This window comes from Gobius niger (genome assembly GCF_951799975.1).
Source record: "Gobius niger genome assembly, chromosome: 2".
Lineage (NCBI taxonomy): Eukaryota > Metazoa > Chordata > Actinopteri > Gobiiformes > Gobiidae > Gobius > Gobius niger.
In genome coordinates this window covers 46528523-46552399 of record NC_136853.1, presented here as the reverse complement: position 1 = coordinate 46552399, position 23877 = coordinate 46528523, and the positions used below count along the sequence as shown (strand labels likewise).

At 39.4% G+C, this 23877-nt stretch overlaps 1 protein-coding gene across 1 annotated transcript in view; it reads left to right on the top strand.

Annotated features, from left to right (window-relative positions):
* Window positions 1–23877, top strand: part of wnk1b (WNK lysine deficient protein kinase 1b) — a gene marked incomplete at both ends in the record, with an annotated part of 239842 nt that overhangs the window by 181491 nt on the left and 34474 nt on the right. Inside the window, 2 exons of the mRNA XM_079551457.1 lie at window positions 23127–23196; window positions 23314–23486. Of these exons, the coding sequence (XP_079407583.1) occupies window positions 23127–23196; window positions 23314–23486 (243 nt within the window). The remainder of the gene's footprint in view (window positions 1–23126; window positions 23197–23313; window positions 23487–23877) is intronic.

Below are 23877 nucleotides of genomic sequence, written 5' to 3'. Positions count from 1 at the left end.
CATTTCCTCAATTATTTAAGCCAATGCTTGATATTTACTTTTTGCAGTGCAACTTTTAAGGTTCCCAACCGGCACCAGATTTTGGAACCAAGAGCCAGCGTTTTTTCCGTGGAAAACGAAAGAACCGGTTCTGAAACTGGAACTGGCCCAGAACCAGCACCGGCACCAGCTTGGTGGAAAAGGCCTCTCTCTGTGGAGTTTGCGTGTTCTCCTCCTCCAGGTCGCCCCAGTGGCTTTGAGGACGGGTTAAATGGAGAACAAACTGCCCTACAGGGATTCATAACGTATAAATGTGGGCGAGAACATCAGCTTGTTTGTCTTCAATGAGTTTGGCTTCGTCATAGAAAACGGAGATAACGAGAATCAGGAGACGGCCTGATGAAATCAAAGGCCTTTTGCCGGAGCGCCGTCAGGGTCGTCACTACGGCGACGACCCCATCAGCGTCACCGAAGGCGGGCGCGGCGTCTCTCCTCGTAGGTTTGGATCAGGCACAAACCGAGAGGCCAATGTTTTGCTACAAACTAAATGTTAAGGTTGATTAAACCCGTGTCTAAAGCGTTTAATCATAATTGCACAGATTAGGTTATATCATTGACCTTTTACAGAAAGATCAATCTGTTTAGGAAGGAGATTTCTTCTATCCATTCATGTAGGGTTTGTTTTTAAAGAGGCTGCAAGGTATTCATATATTTGCAAATGAGTGTCTAGATTAGATGCTAGTTTAAGTGTTGATTAGCTTCTGGATATTCGTGATATACATTTTTCTTTTTCACTCCCTGATGATAATGGAGGAGATAAACGCTTCCAAACAGGGGCCGGACTGAAGAACAGCCTGGACTCTGGTCAGTCTGGCCCAAATCAGCGTAAATGTGACACTTCCACAAATACACATGTGAACCTCTGACCCCCCGCTTTAACCCAGAGCATTTTCTCCAGTTCGGCTTTGCCCAAATCTAAAAGCTTCTTGACTGGAGAGCAACACTGTAACGCCTCATTTGAAAGATAAAATCTAGAAAAGTGACGGAAACTTTTTGTCACGTTGTCGCTGCATTTTTGTCACTTTTTCGTTGTGTTTTTGTCTCTTGTTTTTCGGGGTTTTTTTCATGTTATTGTTGTTTTTTCATCGCTTTGTCGTCACGTTTTCGTCACATTTTGTTGTGTTTTTGTCACTTTTTTGTCACTTTTTTGTTGCTTTTCCAGCGCATTTTTGTTTATGGATGCTTTTCTTTTAACCCCTTAACTCCCGCCTGAACTGAGCACGTTTTCTCCAGTTTGGCTTTACCCCAATCCAAAAGCTTCTGGAGAAAAGTTGAGAAAATAGCAACAAAACTGAGACGAAAACATGATGGAAATGTGAGAAAAAAGTGAGAAAAGTTTGACAAAAAAGTGACGAAAAATTGATGAAAAAATGGCCAAAAAAAAATGACAGAAAAGTGACAAAAAAGTGACAAAAAAAATGACAAAAAAGTGACAAAAAGTGACAAAAAACGACAAAAAAGTGACAAAAAAGTGACAAAAAAAATGACAAAAAAGTGACAAAAAGTGACAAAAAAATGACAAAAAATTGACCAAAAAATGACCAAAAAAATGACAGAAAAGTGGAAAAAAAGTGAATAAAATTAGATAAAAATTTGACCAAAAAATGACAAAAATTAGACGAAAAAATTACAAAAATTAGACGAAAAAATGACAAAAAAGGGGGGAAAAAGTGCCAAAAATTTGATAAAAATTTGACCAAAAATTACACCAAAAAATGACAAAAAAATGACAAAAAAATGATTAAAAAAATGACAAAAAATGACCAAAAATGAGTTGAATACCCAACAAAAAAATGATGGAAAAAAATCTGGTGACGTGAGGAAAAAGATCCTCTCGGTTCAGGCGGGAGTTAAGAGGTTAAGCTTTTAGATTTGGGTAAAGCTCGGTTTCGCCCGGGGGTCAGGGTGAGGTAAAGTGAGAGGTCGGACCGGTGGCCCTTCTGTGCTCTTCCAGAATACAGGACACATGGCCAGTCCGCCCCTGCTTCCAAAAACATCCCATGCTTTCAGATCTACTGTTCAGTAAAGTACAGTTCGAATGGTCAAGTGTCCCAGTGGGAAGGCGCTGCCCACACTGGTCCTCTTTCACACTGGTCCTCTTTCACACTGGTCCTCTTTCACACATGCATGCACAGCCCCCGGCCTCTCGTCACCTGCTTCCTCAACAATCCTGTCTAATTAGTTGTTTCTCCTTCCCTCTCTCTCGGGTCAGCGCCTTTTCTCTGTGGGAGATTCTTTCAATCAGCCGTTATTTGTGGAGGCTTTTACAGCAGCACCTGCCGAGCCAAAGTGCTTCCACAAGTGCGGCGCTAATTGTAAATTACATTTTAATTCAATTGTGTTTAAAACTTTAAACCAGAACAACACAGAACAGAAGGGCTTCAGAGGCGCGTCAGAGTTTCACATGGAGGAAACAGATTCTGTCCACACGAAGTCAAGCTCAAGATATAAACGCACAAATGTGTTGAATCCAGAAAATCATCCACAGGAAGCCGGGATTTTGGGGTCTGTAAACGGACATGATCCAAACCAGACCCAGAGTGGGATAATAATAATACTAATGGTTTTATATAGCGCTTTTCTGGACACTCTTTACATTGCATCATTTGTTTTATTTATTTTATTTGACCTTTATTTAACCAGGAAAGTCCCACTGAGATCAAGAATCTCTTTTTCAGGGAGTCCTGGCCCCAGAACATGTTGTAGTTTTTTAGTGGTCGGGGAAACTGGAGTACCTGGAGGAAACCGACACAGACACGGGGAGAACATGCAAACTCCACACAAAGACCCAGCCGCCCATACACTCCATACTTGATGGTGGTGAGCTACTCTTGTAGCCACAGCTGCCTGGGTTAGACTGACAGAGTGAGCCAACCACTCACTCACTCCATTCAGCCAGGCTTCCTGGCGTTTCCAAACGTTCTCCGATCCAAGCACCGACCAGGCCTGTGAACACTTTTAGTTGTTACTGCATTTATTGTTGTCACATTATGTAAATTGTAAATTGTGTATGTGTTTCCTGCCTCGGGACGACAGATGGAAACTAGCATCCCCGCTATAATCTGGCATGTTTACAGTTGCTCATGTGCAACTGTTCATCAATATGCATTGTCCATATCAAATATATAAATAAAAAATAAAAAAATCTGACGAGATCAGGCAGAGTGAAAGACCTCAAAACGCCGTTTACGCGGCTCCGCAAATTTTACTAAAACGATGACATCACTGCGCCAGCGTTGTGTCTGTTATACATCATCTATACTACTACTACTACTACTACTACTACTACTACTACTACTACTACTACTACTACTACTACTACTACTACTAATACTAATAATAATAATAATAATAATAATAATGCATTGGTTTTATATTGCGCTTTTCTGGACACTTAAAGACACTTTACGTTGCACTATTCATTCACTCCATACTTGGTGGTGGTAAGCTACTATTGTAGCCACAGCTGCCCTGGGGTAGACTGACGGAAGCGAGGCAACCAGTCTGCTCCATCGGCATCTCCGACCACCACCAACCACTCACTCACTACATTCAGCCAGACTCCCTGGTGTTTCCCAAACGGTCTCCCATCCAAGTCCATCAGGCTCTTCCTGCTGAGCTTCAGGTCTGACGGGATCGGGCAGAGCAAAGGTCTGGCCACTGCTGACCTAATGATGAGCTTTACTTCTGCTTTTACTGCTCCACATATAGAAAAACACGGCCGAGCAAACTCTTGGACTGACAGTAAAGGTTTTCCTGCTTTCGTCCCGTGGGTCTGGAGAAGGAACTCCTCTCCTCGTTTCTTCTGCAGAAGAACTGGGTCAGTCCTGAACTTGTGCAGCCACAGTGTCAAAGCTGGAGCTGCTGTTCATGGGAAAGCGCTGTTCAGGGCCCGGCTCGGACGATTTGCTGGATGTCTCCCCCTGTTTTTCAACCCCCTTTTGCCCAGTTTTCCGTAAAGATAAAGAATCATCTGCTGTTATTATCTTACAAAGTAATGGTGGCCTTCGTGGTTCGTTCCAGCCATGTGAGTTTAATCTTTCAGTCATATATTGCTGCGCAGAATTGTCGTTAAAAACGCGACTTTTTGGATGCTTTTCTTTTAACCCCTTAACTCCCGCCTGAACCGAGCACATTTTCTCCAGTTTGGCTTTACCCCAATCCAAAAGCTTCTGGAAAAAAGGTGTGAAAATAGCGACAAAACTGAGACGAAAACAATGACGGAAATGTGACAAAAAAGTGAGAAAAGTTTGACCAAAAAATGACAAAAAGTGACAAAAAATTGATACAAATTAGACTAAAAAATGACAAAAAATGACAAAAAAATGACAAAAAAATGACAAAAAAAATGACAAAAATTAGACGAAAAAATGACAAAAAAATGATACAAATTTGACCAAAAAATGACAAAAATTAGACGGAAAAATGACAAAAAAATGACAAAAAAGTGACAAAAAATGACCAAAAAAATGACAAAAATTAGACGAAAAAATCACAAAAAAATGATACAAATTTGACCAAAAAATGACAAAAATTAGACAGAAAAATGACAAAAAAGTGACAAAAAAGTGACAAAAATTTGATAAAAATTTGACCAAAAATTAGACCAAAAAATGACAAAAAAGTTACAAAAATTAGTTGAGGTTAGTTGAGTCAATTAAGTGTCTTTAAATAGCGAACCCCCCCATCCCCCCCCCGACATGAGCCTATTCTGAAGTCATGGCCATATGATGTTTTTGTGCCCGTTCCTCTGTCATGCCTAACATCATTAGCTGGTCCGTCAGCCTTAACTTAATTTGACCCGGGAATGTTCTTCTGCGACAGAGCGACCAGGAGCCACGGGGCGGGGGGGGTGGAGGGTGGAGGGGGTGGAGGAGGGGGGGGTGCTCTTACGCAACGGACGCACTGGAGGTGGCATTTCAGAACCGCTGCCAAGGTCCAGGACCAAAGAAAGTGAGTCAGGAAGAGAAAGCAGAAGAGAGATCGAGCTGCTGACCTGTAAGACCTGAGCCGTCACTGTGAGTGTGGCTTTTCTGGACCTTTTTGGGGGAAGAGGGGCTCGATTCAGGATTTGCTGCTTTGTTGGGCCTCTTCGTTCTAGGTAAGATGTATTTAACAGTTTTGGGTCATTATTTTTGCTTTTTGGGATGTGAAGAACAAAGAGGTATAACTGCATTTCCATAATCCGCCGATATAGACAAAAAGTGAATATCAAGCATTGTCTTAAATGACTTGAATTGAGGAAATGTTTCTTGTTTTGAGCGGTTTTCACTCATTTGGACACTTTTCCTGATCGGACCGAGTTTCCTTTGCTTGTTTGAGGACATTTCAGACCAGTTCTAGGGTAAATCTCACTTGAAATAAGAAAGTAAAATTGCCAATGAGATAAGAGCAATTTTCTTTCCCCATTGGCAAAGAAAATGACCTGAAATAAGGACGAAATGTATCGAAACGAGTCAGAAACATCTCAGAACAAGTGAAATAATCCGGGACAAATGACCAACAACTTCTTACCTAGTCAAAACAACTAAAATTTTAGATATTTTTCTTGTAAATTTTTTTGTCACTTTTTTGTCCGTTTTTTCGAAATTTTTTGTAATTTTTTTGTAAATTTTTGGTCACTTTTTCGTCAAATTATTCGTAGTTTTTGTCAGATTCTTGTCACTTTTTCGTCCATTTTTTTCGTCAAATTTTTCTCACTTTTTTGTCAAAGTTTTGTCCATTTTTGTCACTTTTTTGCCACTTTTTTCTACATTTTTTGTCAATTTTTTTGTAATTCTTTTGTCAATTTTTCATCAAATTATTCTCACTTTTTCCACATCTTCATCCTCGTTTTCGTCTCAGTTTTGTCGCCATTTTCTCACCTTTTTTCCAGAAGCTTTTGGATTTGGGGTAAAGCTGGAGAAAATGTGCTCGGTTCAGGTGGGAGTTAAGAGGTTTAGCTGCTCAAGACGTTAGCATGCTACCGGTTAGCATTTAGCTTCAACAGCTCAGGCCCCGCCCCCGTGTGAGAACCACTAACCCCTGAGCCACAGTGAGACTGGGGTTTTGAGGAAATGTATCTTGTTCTGAGCGGTTTTCACTCATTTAGACACTTTTCCTGATCGGACCGAGTTTGCTTTGCTTGTTTGAGGACATTTCAGACCAGTTCTAGGGTAAATCTCACTTAAAATAAGAAAGTAAAATTGCCAATGAGATAAGACCGTTTTTCTTTCCCCATTGGCAAAGAAAATGACCTGAAATAAGGACGAAATGTATCGAAACGAGTCAGAAACATCTCAGAACAAGTGAAATAATCCAGGACAAATGCCCAACAACTTCTTAACTCGTCAAAACTGCTAAAATGTGGATTATTGTGCTCAAATTGAGATGTTTATACTGATCTAGTTAATTACTTTTTGCAGTGCATCCAGTGTTAAATAATGTTATAGCATGAAAATATCACTGCGGTTTCACTGTAAAGCCAAGGTTTCTACTTATCGCAGACGTGATTACACAGAACTGAATCAGAATCGTATGAAAACAAGCCACAGGTCCTTTCAGGAGTCGCTGAAGCAGTTTGTAAAGAGGTTTTCCTTCTGACTGAGATTTGAAACAACCCCAGCTCTGGACGGTGGAGTTTTTCTGTGATCCAGACGTGCTCCTCAGTCCAGCTTTAGTTCCTCTTTCTTTAATCAGTTATGTCGGTCCGTTAGCGTTAGCGTGTGGGAGATTCTCTCATGTGCATCTTGTGGGACATTATATAGTTTTAATGTTAAATGTGTCTCTTACTCTTGAGGTGGATGTGTTTCCTTCAGCTGAGTTGTATGTTTTGATTTCATTTATATTTGTATAGACGCACATCCTGAGCTAGGGCTGGTACCGACCGAAAAGCTCCTGTAGGGGGCGGCATCGAAAAACTTTTTTTTTTTTCGGTGATAATTTTCTGTACTTTTTCTCTCCAAACGTCAGTAAATGATCCACAGTGAGTCTGAAAAAGCCTGAACCCATGAGCAGCTTCAGCACAAACGCAGAAGCAAAGCTGTAACTTACTCACACTTCAGTCATTATCAGAGATGGTCTGAGCCAGGACTAAACCAGGACTAAACCAGGACTAAACCAGGACTAAACCAGGACTAAACCAGGACTAAACCAGGACTAAACCAGGACTGAGCCAGGACTGAACCAGGACTAAACCAGGACTGAGCCAGGACTAAACCAGGACTGAACCAGGACTGAACCAGGACTGAGCCAGGACTAAACCAGGACTAAACCAGGACTAAACCAGGACTGAACCAGGACTGAGCCAGGACTAAACCAGGACTAAACCAGGACTAAACCAGGACTAAACCAGGACTGAACCAGGACTGAGCCAGGACTAAACCAGGACTAAACCAGGACTAAACCAGGACTGAACCAGGACTAAACCAGGACTGAACCAGGACTGAGCCAGGACTAAACCAGGACTAAACCAGGACTAAACCAGGACTGAACCAGGACTGAGCCAGGACTGAACCAGGACTAAACCAGGACTAAACCAGGACTAAACCAGGACTGAACCAGGACTGAGCCAGGACTAAACCTGGACTAAACCTGGACTAAACCAGGACTGAACCAGGACTGAGCCAGGACTAAACCAGGACTGAACCAGGACTGAGCCAGGACTGAGCCAGGACTGAGCCAGGACTAAACCAGGTCTGAGCCAGGACTAAACCAGGACTAAACCAGGACTGAACCAGGACTGAGCCAGGACTGAGCCAGGACTAAACCAGGACTAAACCAGGACTGAACCAGGACTGAGCCAGGACTGAGCCAGGACTAAACCAGGACTGAACCAGGACTGAGCCAGGACTAAACCAGGACTAAACCAGGACTAAACCAGGACTAAACCAGGACTGAACCAGGACTGAGCCAGGACTGAGCCAGGACTAAACCAGGACTGAGCCAGGACTAAACCAGGACTAAACCAGGACTGAGCCAGGACTGAACCAGGACTGAACCAGGACTGAACCAGGACTGAGCCAGGACTGAGCCAGGACTAAACCAGGACTAAACCAGGACTAAACCAGGACTGAGCCAGGACTAAACCAGGACTAAACCAGGACTAAACCAGGACTAAACCAGGACTAAACCAGGACTGAGCCAGGACTGAACCAGGACTGAACCAGGACTGAACCAGGACTGAACCAGGACTGAACCAGGACTGAACCAGGACTGAACCAGGACTAAACCAGGACTAAACCAGGACTAAACCAGGACTGAACCAGGACTGAACCAGGACTAAACCTGGACTAAACCTGGACTAAACCTGGACTAAACCAGGACTAAACCAGGACTGAACCAGGACTAAACCTGGACTAAACCAGGACTAAACCAGGACTGAACCAGGACTAAACCAGGACTAAACCTGGACTAAACCAGGACTAAACCAGGACTGAACCAGGACTAAACCAGGACTAAACCAGGACTGAACCAGGACTAAACCTGGACTAAACCTGGACTAAACCAGGACTAAACCAGGACTGAACCAGGACTGAACCAGGACTGAACCAGGACTGAACCAGGACTGAACCAGGACTAAACCAGGACTGAATAAGAAACTAGACTCTTAGACAAAGAGAAAAGCAGTGACTACAGGGTATGACAACAAGAAACACATGGGCTTTACCTTTAGCTTTAGCTTTAGCTTTAGCTTTAGCTTTAGCTTTAGCTTTACCTTTACCTTTACCTTTACCTTTACCTTTACCTTTACCTTTAGCTTTACCTTTACCTTTACCTTTACCTTTACCTTTACCTTTACCTTTAGCTTTAGCTTTACCTTTACCTTTACCTTTACCTTTACCTTTAGCTTTAGCTTTAGCTTTACCTTTACCTTTACCTTTACCTTTACCTTTACCTTTACCTTTACCTTTAGCTTTACCTTTACCTTTACCTTTACCTTTACCTTTACCTTTACCTTTAGCTTTACCTTTACCTTTACCTTTACCTTTACCTTTACCTTTACCTTTAGCTTTACCTTTACCTTTACCTTTACCTTTACCTTTACCTTTACCTTTAGCTTTACCTTTACCTTTACCTTTACCTTTACCTTTACCTTTAGCTTTACCTTTACCTTTACCTTTACCTTTACCTTTACCTTTAGCTTTAGCTTTACCTTTACCTTTACCTTTACCTTTACCTTTACCTTTACCTTTAGCTTTAGCTTTAGCTTTAGCTTTAGCTTTACCTTTACCTTTACCTTTACCTTTACCTTTACCTTTACCTTTACCTTTACCTTTACCTTTAGCTTTACCTTTACCTTTACCTTTACCTTTACCTTTACCTTTACCTTTAGCTTTAGCTTTAGCTTTACCTTTACCTTTACCTTTACCTTTACCTTTACCTTTACCTTTACCTTTACCTTTACCTTTACCTTTACCTTTAGCTTTAGCTTTAGCTTTAGCTTTACCTTTACCTTTACCTTTACCTTTACCTTTACCTTTAGCTTTAGCTTTAGCTTTAGCTTTACCTTTACCTTTACCTTTACCTTTACCTTTACCTTTACCTTTACCTTTACCTTTAGCTTTAGCTTTAGCTTTAGCTTTCACTGTGGAACAGCTCAGTGAGTTTAGAAACGTTTATCTTCAGTAAACGCTCCTGATGTGGATCTGCTCTGTTCCTGCAGCTCAGGAGGGAATAATGTCCCAACTCTCTTTTTATCACGGCTTTAGTGGGAATTCTGAGAAAAACATGAAGTTCCAGGTGACGCTGCTGCTCCTGTTTTCTGATGTTTGGACTTCCTCCTGAACCAGACTTTTCCTGCACATTATTTTAACTCAATTAAAATAACACAGGTATCGAAAAAAGTACCGTTAAGGCACCGGTACCGAAAAGCAGGAATCGTTAAAGTAGTGGCATCGAAAACAAACGGTGCCCAGCCCTATCCTGAGCCCAGTGTTGGGAAAGTTCATTTTCTACATGAACTATTTCAAAGTTCAGTTCACAAATTTCAAAATGAAATAGTTCGTTCATAGTTCCAAAAATGAACTAGTTCATAGTTCTTTTTTTTTTTTTTTTTTTTTTTTTGCTGCGAGCTGTTATTCAGGCATGAAAACGGATCAGGGGTGAAAAAGGTGAGAAGTAAATTTCTCCTCTCAGGGAAATATGTTAAATTCCGTATCTTAAAGCAACAATCTTCAGTATTTTGAGATGCATTTTTGCCAACCTTGGGAGAGCTGGAGAAAGTTGACTTCAGCCATGAGTCAAACATATTACGGCCTCACTTAGTGTTAAAGCTCTTTCATGTCAGCCGGTCACTGTTTTATAAGTGGATTTTAGATCTTTGCTAATCATATTTTATATTTTAGTATTATTTTTTTAAGTTTAATTGGTAAATTCTTAGTGGAAAATGAAGCTACAAATATTCAGTTGCATTTGTGTTATATTGGTAAATAAATCATGTGAATAAGATTGTTTTAGGAGCTAATTTGTAGTTTAAAAAAAAACTCACCATTGTGGCTTTATGCAAATGAGCGGCACCGCGGAGCAGAGGAGTTTGGAGCCACAGACGTTACACAAGGGAAACTAGCGTTGTAACCTCACTCTGTGGCTGCTCGCGGGCACCGTGCGGACCCGCAGGTTACCCCTGTGCCAGGGCCTGTGCCACGGCCATAAACAGCAGAGTCACCGTCACAGACCTGGACACAGTCGGGTTGTTGGAGCGGGGGCGGAGCTACACCGTGGACCCGCCAGAGTTTAGAACCGCTGGTAAACTCTGACGGCTCAGCGGGGTTTTATAATTACATTCACTGATCCACGGTCTTAAATCACACATATAAGAAATCTGGCTCCATATTGAACAAACATAAAAAGAACGGGAATACCGTTCACAGACACCAGAATGAACGCGCTCATGGTTTTGTTCATCAGGCAGTAACACTGTGCGTTCAGTTCACGTTTGCCCAAAATATGAACGCGTTCAGGTGCATCACTGCCTGAGCCGTGGTGTGGCTGATACCTGTATGTTGTCAGTGTTTCTCAGTAATGGGCTCATATACATTTTTTAGTAGTGATTAAATTAGAATTGTTGAAGGGTCTTTGCTCACAGTCTTTAAAGTAACACGTTTTTCTAATGGAGCATCGATTTAGACCCGTGTTTCCCGACCCGGGTATGAGGAGCCAGTGGGGTACCTGAACATTTAGCTCGGGTATTTCTGGGTTTCAGGCGACATCACAGCGTTCTAAAGGCCGATAATATTATATAGAGGTGAAATTATTTTGTTTTTGAGGACATTTTTTGGTCTTGTACAAAGAGATCATGGACCCAGTGACTGAAGCTAAAGATATTTTTTGTAGTTCATACATTTCTTTTAGATACGACTTGTGAAAGTGTAAATAGTGGTAATTTTGACAACATATTTTAGTTTAGTTTTAGTCTTTTGACTAAAATGTAATGTCATTTTAGTCGAGATTTAGTCGACTGATTTCTTTGACTAAAATATTTAGTCTTAATTTTAGTCAAAGTGATATTTTTGTGACTAAAATTGGACTAAAACTAAATTAAAAGTTCCTCATGAGACTAAAACTGTGACTAAAATGTCCAGATATTTGAGTCGACTAAAATCAGACTAAATAAAAATGAAAAGGAGAGACTAAAATCATCCAAACTTGTATTGAGCGTCTGAAAGAGCCTCAGATCATGTTTAAAGGATCAGCTCTGAGCTTTGTTCATGTGGAGCAGAAACATGAAGCAGAGCAACAACATTAAACATGATTAGAATCAATATCAATGCAAAGTCCACTCAATTAGTCTTAAATTTCGTGTTCTATTTTCAAACTCTCGTTTGTGTTCTATTTTCAAACTCTTGTTCGTGTTCTATTTTCAAATCTTGGTCGTGTTCTATTTTCAAATCTCGTTCGTGTTCTATTTTCAAATCTTGTTCGTGTTCTATTTTCAAACTCTTGTTTGTGTTCTATTTTCAAATCTTGTTCGTGTTCTATTTTCAAATCTTGGTCGTGTTCTATTTTCAAATCTTGTTCGTGTTCTATTTTCAAATCTTGGTCGTGTTCTATTTTCAAATCTTGGTCGTGTTCTATTTTCAAATCTTGGTCGTGTTCCATTTTCAAACTCTCGTTCGTGTTCCATTTTCAAATCTTGGTCGTGTTCTATTTTCAAATCTTGTTCGTGTTCTATTTTCAAACTCTCGTTCGTGTTCCATTTTCAAACTCTCGTTCGTGTTCCATTTTCAAATCTTGTTCGTGTTCTATTTTCAAATCTTGGTCGTGTTCTATTTTCAAACTCTTGTTCGTGTTCTATTTTCAAATCTTGGTCGTGTTCTATTTTCAAATCTCGTTCGTGTTCTATTTTCAAATCTTGTTCGTGTTCTATTTTCAAACTCTTGTTTGTGTTCTATTTTCAAATCTTGTTCGTGTTCTATTTTCAAATCTTGGTCGTGTTCTATTTTCAAATCTTGTTCGTGTTCTATTTTCAAATCTTGGTCGTGTTCCATTTTCAAACTCTCGTTCGTGTTCTATTTTCAAATCTTGGTCGTGTTCTATTTTCAAATCTTGTTCGTGTTCTATTTTCAAATCTTGGTCGTGTTCTATTTTCAAATCTTGGTCGTGTTCTATTTTCAAATCTTGGTCGTGTTCCATTTTCAAACTCTCGTTCGTGTTCCATTTTCAAATCTTGGTCGTGTTCTATTTTCAAATCTTGTTCGTGTTCTATTTTCAAACTCTCGTTCGTGTTCCATTTTCAAACTCTCGTTCGTGTTCCATTTTCAAATCTTGGTCGTGTTCTATTTTCAAATCTTGGTCGTGTTCTATTTTCAAACTCTTGTTCGTGTTCTATTTTCAAATCTCGTTCGTGTTCTATTTTCAAATCTTGGTCGTGTTCTATTTTCAAATCTTGGTCGTCTTCTATTTTCAAACTCTTGTTCGTGTTCTATTTTCAAACTCTTGTTCGTGTTCTATTTTCAAATCTCGTTCGTGTTCTATTTTCAAATCTTGGTCGTCTTCTATTTTCAAACTCTTGTTCGTGTTCTATTTTCAAACTCTTGTTCGTGTTCTATTTTCAAATCTCGTTCGTGTTCTATTTTCAAATCTTGTTCGTGTTCTATTTTCAAATCTCGTTCGTGTTCTATTTTCAAACTCTCGTTCGTGTTCTATTTTCAAATCTTGGTCGTGTTCCATTTTCAAACTCTCGTTCGTGTTCTATTTTCAAATCTTGTTCGTGTTCCATTTTCAAATCTTGTTCGTGTTCTATTTTCAAATCTTGTTCGTGTTCCATTTTCAAATCTTGGTCGTGTTCTATTTTCAAATCTTGGTCGTGTTCTATTTTCAAATCTTGGTCGTGTTCTATTTTCAAACTCTCGTTCGTGTTCTATTTTCAAATCTTGTTCGTGTTCTATTTTCAAATCTTGGTCGTGTTCTATTTTCAAATCTTGGTCGTGTTCTATTTTCAAATCTTGGTCGTGTTCTATTTTCAAACTCTCGTTCGTGTTCTATTTTCAAACTCTCGTTCGTGTTCCATTTTCAAATCTTGGTCGTGTTCTATTTTCAAACTCTCGTTCGTGTTCCATTTTCAAATCTCGTTCGTGTTCTATTTTCAACTCTTGTTCGTGTTCTATTTTCAAACTCTCGTTCGTGTTCCATTTTCAAATCTCGTTCGTGTTCTATTTTCAACTCTTGTTCGTGTTCTATTTTCAAACTCTCGTTCGTGTTCCATTTTCAAATCTCGTTCGTGTTCTATTTTCAAATCTTGGTCGTGTTCTATTTTCAAATCTTGTTCGTGTTCCATTTTCAAACTCTCGTTCGTGTTCTATTTTCAACTCTTGTTCGTGTTCTATTTTCAAACTCTCGTTCGTGTTCTATTTTCAACTCTTGTTCGTGTTCTATTTTCAAACTCTCGTTCGTGTTCTATTTTCAACTCTTGTTCGTGTTCTATTTTCAAACTCTCGTTCGTGTTCTATTTTCAAATCTCGTTCGTGTTCTATTTGCAAATCTTGCAAAATTGAAAAGTTTTTTTCCCCAGAAATCTCGACTAAAATTAATTTACATTTTAGTCAAAAGACTAAAACTAAAATCAAATATGTCGTCAAAATGAACACTGTTGCCATGGAAAAGCGGCAAAAGGGACTTCATTTTCTTCTGCAGCTCAGGGTGAAAGAACAAGAAGTTCTTGCGTCTTGTGAAGCATGAATGAGCCTTTAGACTTGACTTTATTTGTGTGTGATAAATACGTTTATGTTCCGCCAGAAAACGGTCAAAAAGAGTGAAATATTAGGTGTGTTTGAGATGCGGTTGTGTCTCGCCTGGATGATCGAGAGTAGCCGGCGCAGCGGGGGCGGAGAAAAAAGTCTGAAGTCAATCCGACCCGTGATCTGACCCTCCACATGCAGAACAACAAGAGCCTCAGATCAGCAGCGTCTCGTTCAGATATCGCGTTCATTTAAAGTTTATCCTAAATAAAAGTCCTTCACCTCCTGCTCTGTTTCCTTTACTCCAGAGACGTCATTCTTCATCAGAGGAAACTTTCCCATTCGTTTGTTTGTTCAAGTTTGTGAGATAAAACACGTCCTTTTAGATCATGAGTTTGTTCTGAAAAGAATCAAACATGAGCTCTGTTTTAGGGGCGATGCAGAACTTTAATAGTTTCAGTCATAGTTTATTTGTTCAGATCTAAAGAGGAGAGAGGAGGGGGCGAGGAGCACGTTTCTGATCACACAGACTCAATGTCAATGTCAATGTTATTTATAAAGCACATTTAAAAACAACCATTGTCGACCAAAGTGCTGTACAAGAACAGTAACAATATGTACAATAAACACAATAAAAGTTAAACACAGGTCAGATATAAAGGCACAAACTGTGTCTGGTCCACATGGAACCGAAGGCCAAAGCAAAAAGATGAGTTTTTAATTTGGTTTTAAACTTCTCTACAGACTGAGCCGAGCACATGTAGAGGAGGCGGGTCCAAAGTTTAGGGGCCACTGAGGAGGCTCGGTCACCTCTGGACACACGCTTGGATTTAGGAACAGACAAAAGGAGCTGGTCAGCAGACCTCAGAGCTCTGGAAGGACAGTAGAGCTGCAGCAGTTCTGACAGATACTGAGGTGCCAGCGAATTTAGGCATTTAAAAACAATCAGCAGAGTTTTAAACTTGATACGAAAGGGAACTGGAAGCCAATGTAAAGAGGACAGAATGGGAGTGATGTGCTCCGGTCAGCAGGCATTTTGGACTCCCTGCAGGCGCTGGAGGGGTTTCAGGTCCAGCCCTGTGTAAAGGGAGTTACAATAATCCAACCTTGAAGTGATGAAGGCGTGTATCGTCTTTTCTAAGTCTTTTTTTGGCAAGTAGGCCTTAATTTTCGCAAGAAGTCTTAGCTGGAAGTAGCTTTTACAACTGATCCAATGTGTTTTTCAAATTTGAAGCAAGTATCAAAAGTCACCCCAAGATTTTTAACAGTGGGGCGGATAAAGGAAACAAGGGGCCCAATAACACTGTCGGTCTTCAGGTTTGACAGGGGGTCGCAACTTCCGAATACCGCTATCTCTGTTTTGGTTTTGTTCAGAGACAGGAAGACTCGTATCCAATCACCTGAGCGTGAGGACAGGTGGGTGTTTTCCCATCATGCACCGGGCCGTGGAGCCTCTGGAGAGATGCAGCGGCTGATCCAGTCGGCTGCTCTCGTCGGGGTCTCACCATCTTTGCCCGTGACGTCAGAGCCTCTGGAGCAAGAACAGAAATCTAACCGGCCCCCAAAACGTACTTCCTCCCCCCTCAGTGAGGCCACGCCCCCTTGTATGACACGTTTCCATCTGTGTCTATATGGAATCATTTCAGTCGTTTTTTTAAAGGTGAACCCGAGCAGTGTTTTCAATGGAAAGTTCATTTTAACGTGAGAAAGCTCTGGGTTCCCCTTTGCTCCTCCTCACTTCAGATTGAGATTTTAATGCCGTCGTTTCTTTGTCTTTGTGAACAGGGAGTGAAACCAGCCAGTTTTGACAAAGTCGCCATCCCAGAGGTGAAAGAAATCATCGAGGGCTGCATCAGGACGAACAAAGATGAAAGGTAAAACACAGAGAAAACAGTAAGTAACGAGTCCCTGAATCTGGGTCGTTTTTGCTCAAACCCTTTGGTCGTGTGAAAGTTCCGCTTGGACGTGACTGATCATGTGAACCTGGGCCCAAGAAGAAAGCCCGACACGACACATTTCTTTACACTACAGTGACCATCGTGATCAAAAACACAAGGCTCAGGGTTTAACCAGGACTTACATAATCCCTTTGTCTCTATAGGGGACATTAGAAGGAAAATAATCTGTTTTTATTTCACCAGGATGAAACTTAGCCTTTTCATTATAGTTAAACCGAGTGTATCAATGTACAGTAGTTTCCTCTGTTTCTTTCTTTCCCCCAATAGTAACATTAAGTGGTAGTAACGTAGCTCCTGTGTCAATAATACCGTAATTTCTCTAATACTGGCCTGTATTTCATTAGAGGCCGGGTCTCTAAAACAGGCCGGGGCTTTTATTAGAAACTATAGCAGTAGAAATATTCCCCATGTTAGGAGTTTGTCTCACACTGGTGTAAATGAAAACTCAGGTGCAGGAAGTAACAAACTGAACCCGGGCCGAGGGGGACGCTGCGGAGGAGCTGATCCCAGCGTAACTTTGACACAGATTTAGCCACTTTTCAAACCTCCTGTGACCATATTTGGAAACAAATGTCGTGTGACCCTCCAGGGTTTTAATAAAGTCTCCATCGCGTCTTCAAAGCACGTCCAGCTGCTCCGTGTGCAGGTCAGTCCCGCGCCTCAAAATAACTCCTCCCATCAGCGCGAGCGTCTCGTCTTCTCTCGGGTCAGTCTCATGATCGATCACAAACACAAACGCTCCGTCTAAACTCGCCTTTTACACAAGATAACAACAAATAATCCGGTCCGGTAAAAACGAAACAGAAACCTGCAGTGACACTGATGTCAAAGCTCCGCTAACAGCAACGAAACACTTCCTGTTGTCCCGACAAAATAAAAGGCGTCAATGTTCCAGCCGCTGGGAGAGGGTTTGAAATGTTCATTAATAAATGAACCTAATATTTTAGGTGCAAATGGACACAAGTCTCGTCTTTCTTCGTTTTCCTTTTGGACACAAGAGGGAGACATTTCATCTTCACAATATAGTGGCAACAAGACAAAACATGAAGAACAAGATACAAAAAACAAGAGAGGTCCAGATCCTCATTCAGGCCAGAGTGTTCTGTAGCATTAAGAGCGTGGATCCAATATGATTTTATCGCCACCCCTGGCATTTAAGGTGAACCTCAATCCCTGACACCTTTAGGGTGCAGTCATGGCTGTTGTGGACATCCATATAATGTCTGGCCATAGGATAATTTAGGTTTTGCATGAGGATCTGGACCTCTCTTGTTTTTTGTAATCTTGTTCTTCATGTTTTGTCTTGTTGCCACTATATTGTGAAGATGAAATGTCTCCCCCTTGTGTCCAAAAGGACTACGACAGCATGTGTCTCATTGTCCTGGCTACACACCTGTAGTCAGACTCTCTGTCTCCACACACGCCCTGATGAAGGCGCAGCCGACACGCGTTGGTGTGATTTTTAATGTCTCTGGCCCATTAATAAAGCCTTTTATACTTTTGCTAAACATGAGTGCCTGGACCTGATCTTTCTCTCCACATCCCATCGCCTCCTTCCATGAGCACCATTTTTTGCTGGATACCAGAAGCTCCCTGTCCTAACCTCTGCTAATATCAAAATAAGTCTTAAATACAGTGTTGGCAAATGTTATATATCATCCTATTGTTTGCAGAGAACATTATATCAGCTAAATAATTGTTTTTGACTTGATTCTGTTTAATGTTGCAGCCCTGGCAACAACAGTAATGTCTCTCTCTCTTTGTTCATAATTGAATGTATTTTTGGCATTACTGGATTAGCCGCTGCATTATCTGAAATTACTAACTTGCCGTCAACATGTTTGTCCCGCTCTGCCTCGACCTCGTAACTCAATAGTTTCGAGACCGTCTCAGGACATCGGCCGTGAGTCCTTATAAACACTTCCTGTCATCGAGCTCCATTTCCAACAGCAGTGGGATTTGGCTTTTTTGTTTGTCTCATTCTGACTTTGTCCTCAGGTACGCCATAAAGATCCTGCTGAACCATGCTTTCTTCCAAGAGGAGACCGGAGTCCGGGTGGAGCTGGCCGAGGAGGAGGATGGGGAAATGACGGCGATCAAACTGTGGCTGAGGATAGAGGACGCCAAAAAGCTCAAAGGTGAAGGAAAGAAACAACTACAGAAAACGCTCGCTTTATGTCTCGCAGATCTCGGCTTTACCCAAATGTAAAAGCTTCTTAACCTGAAAGCTCACAGTCTATAGGCCAGTGTAAAGCCTCGTTTGAAAGCTAAGACCAACAAAACTGAGCTCAGCTTCTTCCCTGTTTTGGTCGTGTTGTTTTTGTTGCGTTTTTGGCCACATTTAATTTTTAGTGCGATGTAACTGTAATAAAAAAATAAAAAAAATAAAATTAAAAAAACGGGATGGAAAAACGTGACGACGAAGACGTGACGAAAAACATAAAAATATGTGACGAAATTTTTTTTTAAACTTGACTAAAAACATTTTAAAAATTTACGAAAAACAATATGACAAAAAAGTGTCAAAAAAAATGAACGAAAAACGTGACAAAACAAAAAAATGTAATGAAAAACATTTAAAAAACGTGACGAAAAACAAAAAATTCGACGAAAAACAAAAAATTCGACGAAAAACAGAAAAACGTAGTGAAAAACATTTTTTAAAAATGTTGCGAAATACGTGACAACGAAAAACATAAAAAACGTGGAAAAAAAACATTAAAAATTGACAAACGTGACAAATTATTATTTTTTGTAAATGTGATGATTTTTTGATTTTTTTTTTTAAATGTTGCAAAAAAGTGACAAAAAAATTGGACGACAAACAAAAAAACGTGACGTAAAACTTAAAAAAAAAAAACGTGGGGAAAAAACGTGATGAAAACCATGAATAATTTGACGAAAAGCAAAAGAAGTGGATAAAAAAAACGTGACATAAAACAAAAAAAACTTGATTAAAAACATTGTTTTTTAAAATGTGGCGAAAAACATAAAAAATGTGACTAAAAACATTTTAAAAATTTACGAAAAACAATACATGACAAAAAAGTGTCAAAAAATGTAGCGAAAAACGTGCCGAAAAGCAAAAACGTGACAAAGCAGGCAAACAAAAAATGCGGCAAAAAAAGGTAATGAAAAACAAACGTGAGGAAAAACATAAACATTTTGACGAAAAACAAAAGAAAACGTAGTGTAAAACATTTTTTTTAAATGTTGCGAAATACGTGACGACGAAAAACAAAAAACGTGGAAAAAAAACATTAAAAATTTGACAAACGTGACGAATTATTATTTTTTGTAAATGTGATGAATTTGGGATTTTTTTTTTAAATGTGGCAAAAAAACGTGACAAAAAAATTGGACGACAAACAAAAAAACGTGACATAAAGCTTAAAAAAAAACATGGGGAAAAAAACGTGACAAAAAACATGAATAATTTGACGAAAAGCAAAAGAAGTGGATAAAAAAAACGTGACATAAAACAAAAAAAACTTGATTAAAAACATTGTTTTTTAAAATGTGGCTAAAAACATAAAAAATGTGACTAAAAACATTTTAAAAATGTATGAAAAACAATACATGACAAAAAAGTGTCGTGATGAAAAGCAAAAACGTGACAAAGCTAAAAAATGCGGCAAAAAAAGGTAATGAAAAACAAACGTGACGAGAAACCTAAAAATTTTGACGAAAAACAATAAAAAAACGTAGTGAATTTTTTTTTTTTTTAATGTTGCGAAATACGTGACGACGAAAAACATAAAAAAACGTGAAAAAAAATCATCAAAAATTTGACAAACGTGACGAATTATTATTTTTTGTAAATGTGATGATTTTTTTTTTTTTTTTTTAATGTGGCAAAAAAAACGTGACAAAAAAATTGGACGACAAACAAAAAAACGTGACGTAAAACTTTTTTTTAAAAACGTGACGAAAAACATTGTTTTTTAAAATGTGGCAAAAAACATAAGTTTTTTCATATTCTTTTTAAACATGCTGAATTTTTTTTTCAAAACGTGATGAAAAACGCAACAAAAACGACAAATACTTGACCACTAAAACGAGGAAGAAGCTTAAATGAGTTTAGCCCTTAGCTTTCAAATTAGGCGCTACACTGGCTTATAAGGCTGTAATCTCTCAGGTCAAGAAGCTTTTAGATTTGGGCAAAGCTAGAGAAAATTAATGGCGGGTGAAAAGAGGTTAAAAGCTTTGATATTCAGGCTTTTAAACATCTTTGGACACTTATTAGACTAATTCCTGTTGTATTTTTAGCTGTGTACTCACATGTTGATGATTTGACCAAGTGAAAGCATAAAAAGTAAAGATTTTGAGTATTTTTTCTTAGTGAATCAGAAAGTACAGACACCGACTGTTTGAATGTTTTCGACTGAATTAATCTATAGTAAACTAGCAGTATTAGTAAAGTAAATTTGTTCTGAATATTCTGTATGTACTTTTGTTCCACCGCTGTTACTAAACCCAACGTTTCTGCATCGATTCCAGGAAAATACAAAGATAATGAAGCCATTGAGTTCTCCTTTGATCTCAGCAAAGATGTCGCCGAAGATGTGGCTCAGGAAATGGTATTTACTCTGAATCGAATCACTTTGAACGTTGGGATAAATGTAATATTAAGTGATCACGAGTGGAGGCACAAAGAGTGATGAAACCTCTCGCTTCTTCAGGTCGAGTCAGGCTACGTGGCTGAAGGCGACCACAAGACGATGGCCAAGGCGATCAAGGACCGCGTGTCTCTGATTCTGAGGAAGAGGGAGCAGAGGCAGTTAGTCCGAGAGGAGCAGGAGAAGAGGAAGCAGGAGGCCGAGCGACAGGCGTTACCCGAGACGCCCAGGCCGGCTCACCACCAGGTCTGTGGGAGGTTCCCGATCAAAGAGGACACGTTAATCTGCTGCTTTCTTCTCTCGGGACTTCAAATCATCGAACACATGCGGAGATGAAGCGCCTTCCTGTGGCAGCTGTGGGAGCAAAGTCTGAGGAGCTTAAGAGGGAGCAAATAGGCACGATTTGGCTACGCTAATTCTGAATGCTAATGCCAGAGCCGTGGGAGGGTGTTTTAGTTAGGGGGCGCTGAGGGAGAAAATGTACCCACAAAATACTTTTCCTGTGCATAAATCCTGTTTATTAACCTCTTAACTCCCGCCTGAACCGAGAGCATTTTCTCCAGTTCAGCTTTACCCAAATCCTGTAGGCCAGTGTAACGCCTCATTTGAAAGACCTACAAAACTAAATGGATCTTTTTCCTCACGTCAGATTTTTTTTCATCACTCATTTTTGTCCAATTTTCGTGACTTTTTTGTCACTTTTACGTCAAATTATTCGCATTTTTTGGTCAAATTCTTGTCACTTTTTCGTCCATTTTTCCCTCGATTTTTTGTCAAATTTTTGTAAATTTTTAGCGTTTTTTTGTACATTTTTTGTCACTTTTTCGTCCATTTTTTTCCACTTTTTTGTCAATTTTTCGTCAATTTTTTCAAATTTTTTTGTCAAATTTTTGTCCATTTTTTGTAAATTTTTGTAAATTTTTTGTCACTTTTTCGTCAAATTATTCACATTTTTTGGTCAAATTCTTTTTCGTCCATTTTTCCCTCGATTTTTTGTCCAATTTTTCTCACTTTTTTGTCATTTTTTTGTCAATTTTTTGCGTTTTTTTTTCACTTTTTTGTCAATTTTTCGTCAATTTTTCGTCAATTTTTGTCAATTTTTTGTCACTTTTTCATCAAATTATTCGCATTTTTTTGTCAAATTCGTATCACTTTTTCGTCCACTATTTCTCAATTTGGATGGAAAATCACGCCGATGAAAACATGACGAAAAATATTTTAAAATGTGACGAAAAACATAATACGTGACAAAAAAACGTGACAAAATTGTGACAAAAAATATGACAAAAAACATAAATAATGTGATGAAAAATATAATAAGTGACAAAAAAAATGACAAAAAATGTGACGACAAAAAACGTGACATAAAATAAAAAAACATGACGTAAAAAAAAACAAAAAAAGGTGATGAAAAACCTTTTTAAAAAATGTGTCGAAAAACGTGACGACGAAAAAACCAAAAATTTGACAAAAAACACTGAATAAAAGTAATGAAAAACATTTTTTTTAAATGTGGGGAAAAAAGTGACGAAAAATATTTAAAGATTTGATGAAAAACATAATACGTGACAAAAAATGTAACATTTTTTCTCAATTTTTCGTCACTTTTTTGTCCATTTTTGGTAAATTTTTGTCATTTTTTTGTCCATTTTTTGTAAAATTCAACAAAAAAATGACAAAAATTCAACAAAAAAGTGACAAAAATTCAACAAAAAATGACAAAAATTCAACAAAAATGTGACAAAAATTCAACAAAAAAGTGACAAAAATTCAACAAAAAATGACAAAAATTCAACAAAAATGTGACAAAAATTCAACAAAAAAGTGACAAAAATTCAACAAAAAAGTGACAAACATTCAACAAAAAAGTGACAAAAATTCAACAAAAAAGTGACAAAAATTCAACAAAAAATGACAAAAATTAAACAAAAAAAATGACAAAAATTCAACAAAAAAGTGACAAAAAATTCAACAAAAAAGTGACAAAAAATTCAACAAAAATGTGACAAAAATTCAACAAAAAAATGACAAAAATTCAACAAAAAATGTGACAAAAACCTATCCCTAAAATGGCCGCCATCAGAGTTTTTACAGATTACTCAGAAATACGTGAATGTGCCAAGGCAACACTTCAGCCATGTTTTTAATGAGGGAGTGACATAATAACATGATGGAAAGCTGGAAAAAGTCCATTTTGCAGAACATCCCCCCTTTAAAAACTCATACTGGTCCTCACAATGTCATAAGTACAAGCACACACACACACACTCAAAAGGTAGAAATAGGTTAAAAGCTCACGGTCAACTTAAGCTAATATTGTATCTGTCTTTAATTGTCGGTCGTTTTATTCACAGCCGGAAACGGAAGAAGCAGAAGTGGAGGCGCAGCACCTGCAGTACCCGCAGCCGGGCCTCTCACACGCGTGTAAGGCCTGCTCACAAACACGCACGACACAGGATCAACTCTCCCTCATCTGTTCAGGAAAGAAGGAATAACTGGACATACGTGTATCATTTTCTCCCCTGTGTGTTATCTCCACAGCCGAGGTCGGAGCGGACAGCGGGCAGGGCTCCTCCGTCTTCTCCTCGGACTCCCCTCACCTGGGGCAGCTTAGCATGTCCTACAACTCCTCCCAGCCCCCGTACCCCTCCACCCCCTCCACTGTCCCGCAGCAGCAGCACCACCCGGGGTACCCACCCACGGCTCAGCCAATGGTGAGTTACCCCCCAGTCCGCCTGTAATAACTGCTCCATGTGGACGGGTTGTTGAATCTGTGAGATAATGAGGATAAAGCAGTTTACTTCACAGCACAGTCAGACTAACAGGAAACAACATTTTGCATAATAATTCCGAGCAAAGACCATGTTCCCTGAAGGTCTTTACGCTGCTTTAAAGGAACAGGCCAGCGTTTTTCCACACTGAGATATGTTCTTACCTGAGCTGTGACGAGTTCTTTAGGACCTGTCTGATCTTCAGTCTATATAGACTATATTGTAAGGCGTAATAATACCAGGATTAGTTCTAAATCTGCGCAGTAATCTTCACTTTACTGCGCGGATGCCAAATGACAAAAAAAATGACAAAAAATGACCAAAAAATGACCAA